This window comes from Elaeis guineensis, chromosome 3 (assembly GCF_000442705.2).
Source record: "Elaeis guineensis isolate ETL-2024a chromosome 3, EG11, whole genome shotgun sequence".
Lineage (NCBI taxonomy): Eukaryota > Viridiplantae > Streptophyta > Magnoliopsida > Arecales > Arecaceae > Elaeis > Elaeis guineensis.
The window spans coordinates 126,706,641-126,714,641 of record NC_025995.2 but is presented as its reverse complement, the minus strand read 5'-3'; the positions used below and the strand labels follow the sequence as shown (position 1 = coordinate 126,714,641).

The following is an 8,001-nucleotide window of genomic DNA, read 5'->3' as shown; positions in this document are numbered from 1 at the left end:
AAAATTTTGATTTTTAATTCCTTATTCATCATATGACGTGACGGCACCAGCATGGTGTTCGCGATAATGTGTGCATATAGAAAATACCACAACCACATATATCAGGGAAGGGCATATGATGTTTCTTACCTTGGTGCAAGTAAGCAAACACTATAACCGACGAGCCTGTTGGTATTTTCTTAGAAGTTTTTTTAGTCGGCATTAGCACTTACAAATTACAATCTACCTGATTGGAATGATATTCCTTCAGCTTCTAGGGTTACTTGCTGATCCCTGAAGTACATTTGTCAGACATACAAGTCCTTTCCCTGGACAACCTTAACCATGGTGTCGTGAAGACCTAAAAGCTTACCAAGTTGTGAAAATGATTCATATATCTCTGTTTGTTTTTCCAACCAAGGCAGATCATAGGTCATTTTTTTCACTCAGTCGAAAAGATCATGGATGTGGAACTCTCATCTCCCTTTAATTTCCTCCATGCTCCATGAACTTGTTTCTAAGAGAGAAACTCAGAATTGCAAACATGAACGAAAGGAACGGCATGAATATATGTTCATAAGAACTGATCCGTAAACATAAGAAAAAAGAGAAATATTATAGAGATTTTAGAAAACTATAATTTGGGGACCCCATATTGCCAAAAGCGATAATATTATATAATTAAATGGTAGGGGAGTAATTTTCCTTATTTGTTGGACTATTAAGCCTCTTTGGAAACTCCAATGAGATCCAGCAGGATCCATTAATGCATTGTCCAGAAAGAGAGAAGGAGCAGACAAAGCATGAGAAAGGGGGTGGAGAATAAGAGTAGGCCTCTGATCTTAATCCCCGGCGGAAGAAAGGAAGGGGGAGAGCATGAGAGGAAACGGAAAAATTTTTCCTCATCTTTCCTGAATGATGTGGGTTGGTAGCAAGACGACTTGATGTGGGTGGGGCTAGTGGCTATCCAATTGGCAAATCTAGCGGGAACAGTAACGTTATGTCGTTGCATTACGTAAACAAGCACTTAACAATTTAAACAAAAGTTATAAATTATTCCATTATTAATTAGTCACATCTTTGTTGAGACATTTTGTGAGGCCATATTAACCTGGGCGAGTACATGTTATCGGTTGACTTATTGGTTCCTCTCGTTGGTAATGGCAACAGGACCCAACCACCATGCTCCGCATCTGTGGGCGCCGGTGGAGCATATTGAATAGCCACAGTGCTCTACCAAAGAGGAAGAATAGTGACGGTAACCTGTGCCGGGCTAGGGGAATAATAAATAGACACCGAGAGAGAGAGAGAGAGATGCTTTGACAGTGCACGTAAGTCCAAGAGAAGTTTATAGTTAGTGTTGACGTGTGATCTTTTTTGATTCTCCTAACGCTGCGACTTTGTCGCATACGAAATATTGAAGTTTAATGGTTTGTACATTGAGGCAGCGCCAAAAGTGTGGTAATCCAGATTTCCCATGTACCACGATCGGCCGAGAGAGATGGGTTAGACTACGTTCGCGTGTAGCTAAACCCGGATCCGATCATCTCTCATGCGGTTCGATCACATGCATATTTTAAAGCATTTAAAATAATTATTAATAGCCGCTCAACCCAAAAAAAAAAAAAATTTGTTGATAGCCAACTCAGATCCGTTGAATAAAAAAGGACAAAAAAAATAATTAGTGGGATGGGATGCGTCACACATGTCCAAACCTAATCTTTAGGATGCACCTAACCCACACTTTCTCTTATCCTCCTATGATCAAGATAGACCCCTTTTCATTTATGTGCCCCATTACCACCCCTGTTATCTTTGTGGGATCCTTACTCCTTACTTTGGAATCCAGCAGTGCGAGCTGGTAATTGGATTTGCCGTTCAGTCAAGCAGACCATCCATTGGCTTTCGATTTGGTTGGGTATGGCCCTACAGCATCATGGAGTTTACTTTCACAAGCGTCTTTAAACTAGAGAAAACTCGAAAAATGTGATCCACGGATAAATAAAGTGAGGCTTGCTCCAAGGTCACACCTCTTTCCTCAGCAATCAATATTTGAGATTTGAGTCTTTAGATAATTCACCTCCAAGAATTTTAATCTGGATAATTATAATATAAATAGGTGTTTCTTCCTCTCTGTGATAAATAGACGACAAATCGATCCTTCATGCCATTAATATACTCTTTGGAGGAAATTACACTGGTCATTAATAATGTGATACTGATAATTTTGTCTTTTGTCGAATAAATCAATTCTAGCAGTCAAAAACTTTCACTTAAGCTTCTTATTGAGATACCCGATTTTTATCCTTCCTTTAACTAATAAATTATTCACGATACATAACGAAGCTGGTCCAGTCAATAAGTTTTCTCATCTCCAGCTATGTATGCTTTATGCTCGTTTAGTGTGTTTTCTTAGATGCTATTTTCCCTTCGGGTTGCTCCAAGATGGAGCCTGGTCCACAAAACTTTTGATTCAACTTCCAACCAAGGCTGATGACCGATAGCGACACATTGGAAGTGATGCTCATGATGAGCATGACTTTCTTATGATGGTGCTAGCATGGTTTGCTCGCTGATGTGTTTGTGTAGAAAATGTCACCATCACATATGCAAGGGAAGAGTATATTCCGCTTTTCTTGTATGTAATATTTCTTACCTTAATGCAAGTAAACAAGCCTGCGATATTCTTTTGGTTAAAATTTTTTATCCATTAGCGCTTGCAAATTACAATCTTCTGAATTTGAATATCATTCTTTTATTTCTCAAATTGTTTATCAATCCCTAAATTATATTTGTAGGACATACAAATCTTTTCACTTGACTATCTTAACTATTATATGGTGGGGACTAAAAGCTCGTAGAATTGTAAAAATAATTCGTATGAAGATCTATGCAAACATATATTTAATTTTACATCGATTATAATCAAAAAAATTTTATATAAAAAATTTAAATAATATCTTTCGATTAATCATCTTCATTTATATATCTTCATTTTATTTTATAAATTATAAATATATATTTATTAAAATTTAAATAAAAAAAATTATTGATCAGAATAATCTTAACTCATCAATAAAGTACTTCATATGAATTATTGGTTAGAACAGATCCAGCTTAACGGTAAACCACTTTATATACAAAAATAAGTTAAAAAAAATAATAGGAAAGGGGGAGAAATATGGTGTGCTCATGCATATCGGTTGGTGATTAGATCGGCCTATCAACTCAACGATAATCCCTATGCGAAGAAAAGATATTAGAGAAAGGAAGGGAGAGAGGGGAGGGAAAAAATGGTTTTTTTTTCTTTCCTGTGAGATCTAGGTTGGTTGGAAAGCTTGCCGACATGAGTTGGGGCCAAACGGTTAGCCAATTGACAAATATAATGGGATCAGGTGTTTTCCTTGCATTACTCAAACAAGTGGTAAATAACTTAAATACTATTTAAAAGTTATTCTATTACTAGCTGCATCGTATGTAGATCTTTTTCGAGACATTCAGGGGCCATATTAACTTCACCAAAGAATAAGACTAGCAACAGTAACATTTGCCAGACTACACATGAAAATAATAATAAAAAAAATGCTCGCATAAAAGTCCAAGAAAAAAAAGTCGTTAGTGTTGACGGATGATCTTCTAGATTCTCCCCATGCTATGATTTGCGTATAAAATAATTTGCTTCAACAATTTGTATGCTGATTGCTCATAAAAATAGCGTCAAAAGTATGATGATCCTCTCTTCCTTTCTCTTATATATAAATTATTTATATATCAAAATCATACAATTTGAAAACTTCTAATCTATATATCAAATATCAAACCATCAGAATTGAATAATTTAAATGATATAAAAAATTAATCATATAATATATAGTTCATGAATCTTCAAATCATATAATCTTTCATCTAAAAACAGTTTAAAGATGATAAATTATATTTTAATCATTCATATGAGATTCTAATCATCTAATTCATAAAAAATATACCTCCATGAAAATCATACGGGATGTATTCTTTGATACGAGGACCTGCCTAATACAGGATCATCCGACAAAAATCTTATATTAATAAATGCAGTATTTGTTGGGAGCCATTATGTTTCAAGCCTAATGGTTTTCTCGTAAAACGAAAAAAATTGAATGGCGCATTTAGTTTGCTAGCGAGCAAGATCATTTAATGCCTCCAACCATATTTTGTGTTCTAGCATTCATGAGCCTCCCCAGGCTAATGCGTCCGAATGTTACTTTGAAGCTTCTCCGGTTTTTGAAATCATCCACGTGGGATACCCGACACCATAGAGCTCCAGCGTCCAACTTCCACTGGCCATTTTATTGATTAGAAACAGCGTTCTCTTATTTACCAAAAAAAAAAAAAAAAAACACACAGCGTTCTCTTCAAGCCAGCTTTGATAGAATACGATGAAGAATACCCAACGAAGCAACGCCAAAACTAACCAAGGTCTCGCACAATCTCTCACACGAGGTTTAACCCTCTAAATCACACCAAGCCGATCAGCCGCACCCAATCTTTTTTTTTGTGCCATGTCCCGTACCTGCGGCGCAGAACCTCTGTTCGGCACCACACCATCGGTGACCAGAAAAATCTAAAGCTATTGCCCGGAGCCAAAAAAAGAAAAAAGAAATCTCAAGGAAAATAGTCACATCAGTGCAGGGACAGCACAGGTCCTAACCGTGAAGACTCTATGTGATGGGGCGTCGAAAAAATTATTGCAGCCTTCTACCAAAAAAAAAAAAATTATTGCAGCAACGGACGACACCAACCTCATCATGACACCTGGCAACAAACTTCCTTTGGCACCAGAGCACTCAGAAATTATTGCATGCACCAGGTGCAAGTGAACCTGGGCAAATCCCGGAGCACATGCACGCTAGAAAACGTGCAATCGGGAATCGGTGAAGTACAATGGATCGCGTGGCGTGTTATCCACCGTGGGATTTGAACGGTCCCATTGCACCAGGTGCATGCAATCAGAATTCAGTAACTTGCACATGGCGCCACTCCCTGGTACGTTATGCTTCTTTCCGTGGTAGATCTACTTACAAGGCTTTTCGCCCGCATACATGATTGCCTTGTCCTGAACCGTGTGGATTGTTTAGAGACATGTCCGTTCGCCCAAGCATTTGTCTATTGAATTAGTGCAACAACCGAAGCAAGTATTTAGCGATCCGCATGACTTGTGAGGTAATTCTCCGTTGCATGTGAATTCTCCCTAGTCGAGATAAGTTCAGCTCACGGAGCTGCTAGGGTCGTCTGAAGAAAACCTTCTCAACTTTTCTGCAGGACACAGAGCGTACATATTGTTCATCATTGGGACAATAAGGGCCAAAAAAGCTGGTGGATTTGACCATATTTTTGTTGTTTTTTAGGTGCATTATTATTGCTTTGAGATATATGAAAACACTCGTCTACCTTGTTGGGCAACTGTAATATGATCTTGTACAATGACAGCTGGACAAACTATGATGAATATGATTATTTTGCTGATCCAATAAATGGAAACCAGTGAACTGACTTATTCTGAAAAATACCAGCTGTGACTGAATCTATATTTGAAATGCATCGACGATTTGAAACTGCAGCAGCTGTTACTGTACCATCCCATCTCTCAACAGCTCTTCCAATCCTCTTCTCAGTCTCTCAGCAGCAACCTCACAGTCAGCCTCCTTCAACCCCCCAAAAGATATACGGATGTAGCCAGGCCCACCACTGGCGCTTCCAGGAATCACCACCACCCCATGCCTGTTGACCAGCCATCTGACAACCTCATAATCGTCAGAAAATCTATCCGGAAGCTTCGCCCAGAGGTAGATGGCCCCTTGTCCACCCATAACAGCATCTTTCCCTAGTGGAGCCAAAGCCTTCACAAGCAACTCCCTATTCTTCACAAGCTTCTGCACCCGCTCTCCAATCCATTCTGGCCCAACTTCCAAGGAATAGAGAGCCAAACGCTGCCCTATGATGGAAGCGCAAATGGGTATGTTGTCTTGGACTTTGAGGAGTTGTGCTGCAAAACCTTCCACTTCGGTTGGGTATGCTATCTGCAATTGTAAGCACACGTGAGAATCACATACAGACTTGTGCAGGTCTACTAATTATAAAGCAGATATTCCATATAACATACTGAACCACATTTAAGGTGTCCTTAACGTTCCCATGTTAAGTTGGTTTGCACATATTTTGGTATGACCGGCACACTATAGTGGATGGATGCTTTGATATTTATTTCTTTTTTTCTTTTTTGATGTAAAATGAGAGCTTGTGTGCCACCCTTATTTTATTGATAAGATAACTTTACAAATATTTATTTCAGGAAACAAAATGCACCAACAGTGTGTCCATACGCAAAAAGGCAAACTCAATTACAGTTCAACTAGTGTTTGAATATATGTGAAAGAAAAGAACAAAACAAAAGAGTTTTCTTTTAAAGAAAACAAAAAAATTGTCAGGTTTGACAAAGTGATACATGTTATCAGAGTTACTTGTATATATAAATAACAGGAAGTGTACATACTGCTGTGAATAACATGGGCTCTCTATCCAAATGAAAATTGCATCAAAAAGGTAATGCTCATCTAGCTTGAAATAGACGCTTTACCAGAAATTATGCAAACAAGTGCTGGAAACTCAAAAAAAATTGATTATGCAATCCAATTACAACTAAAACAACAGAATAATCAACAAAGAATCAACTTACATATCCTACGCGCCATCCCATCATCCCATAGGCCTTGGAAAAGGAGAAGAGGTTAACTATGTGGTTACCCTCTATACATGAATGCTTCAATCCATCATACATAAAATACCTGCAAATAAAATATAGAAATTAACTAAGAGAAAGAAGGAGCAATCAGCAACATTAAAACTTAACAGACATCCTTCTAAATATAAACAAATTGACCATTCCCTAAGGAGGCTAGCATCCTCTGGATACTAAACCACTTTTATATAGAAGAGAGCCGATATAAAGCAAGACTTTGTTTCCAAAAGGAAAAAAATATTTGAATGGGCACTTTTGAAGTGATGTTTCCATATCTATATTGCCTGTAATTAGTTCAATCTCATACTTCAGTGAAGATCCTACTCGAGCTACAATGCCCGCAGAACTCTTCATAATGGAATAATCCAGAGTGTCACTCCCCTGTTTAAGGATTTTGGCCAATAATGCTGCAGAGTCCCGATTTTTCAAGCATACAAATTACTGATATTTCTTTCAAATAGTTGTAGCTGTAGAATATGACAAACACTTTCCACCTCTATGATCTTATTCTAAAACAGCACACAGCTATTGCTGGAAGATTTAATCATCCAATATCTAATATTTTTCTTTTGCTTTATAAATACTTCAAAATTACCAAACCATGTTGATGCCCCGAATCAACATGGTAACTGCTTCCTCCACCCAAACACCATAAGGCAAACTTACCTGATTTCCCCACCTGAACCATTTTGTGCAACAATTGACCATCAGCAAACGCACTAACAGCAACATACTTTTCTGGTGACAGGATGGCATTACTATCATTAGTACAATGCCCAAGAAAATAAAAGGTCTGCTTCACCCATCCTAAATTTCACCTAATTCAATGCCTGATATGCATTCAACATGAAATAATGTTGGCTGCTGTACTCAACATGATACCATACCATCTGATCCAAACTAAATATTCATATAAGCATAATTTATTATTTATATGTTGAGAATTCTTTTCTTTTTCAATATTTAACAGGGTGCACCATTTTAATGATATAGTGATAACTCTGACAATTTTTTCATTAAAATTTGCTGGAATGGAGCAATAGATACAAGAAATATCTTTATGGATAATAAAGTATAGTATTAACTAGATGTCATCATGTATTACCCAAAACTGATATGGACATTCAAAATATGAACTTACTCATAGGTATTATCTACAACAAGCCATGCACCAGCACTGCTACAAAGATCTGAAATTCTCTGCAAAGGGCAAAATATAACAGTAGTTAGAAACAGTGAATTCA

At 37.4% G+C, this 8,001-nt stretch overlaps 1 protein-coding gene across 8 annotated transcripts in view; it reads right to left on the bottom strand.

Moving 5' to 3' along the window:
- Positions 1-5,390: 5,390 nt before the first annotated feature.
- LOC105040248 (aromatic aminotransferase ISS1) overlaps positions 5,391-8,001 on the bottom strand; it is an 11,215-nt gene continuing 8,604 nt past the window's right edge. For all 8 annotated transcript variants that reach the window (XM_073254916.1, XM_073254915.1, XM_029263106.2 and 5 more), the window contains 3 exons: positions 7,899-7,957; positions 6,695-6,803; positions 5,391-6,038 (listed from right to left, as the gene is read on the bottom strand). In XM_073254916.1, coding sequence (XP_073111017.1) covers positions 5,586-6,038; positions 6,695-6,803; positions 7,899-7,957 — 621 coding nt within the window. In that variant the 3' untranslated portion in view covers positions 5,391-5,585. The remainder of the gene's footprint in view (positions 6,039-6,694; positions 6,804-7,898; positions 7,958-8,001) is intronic.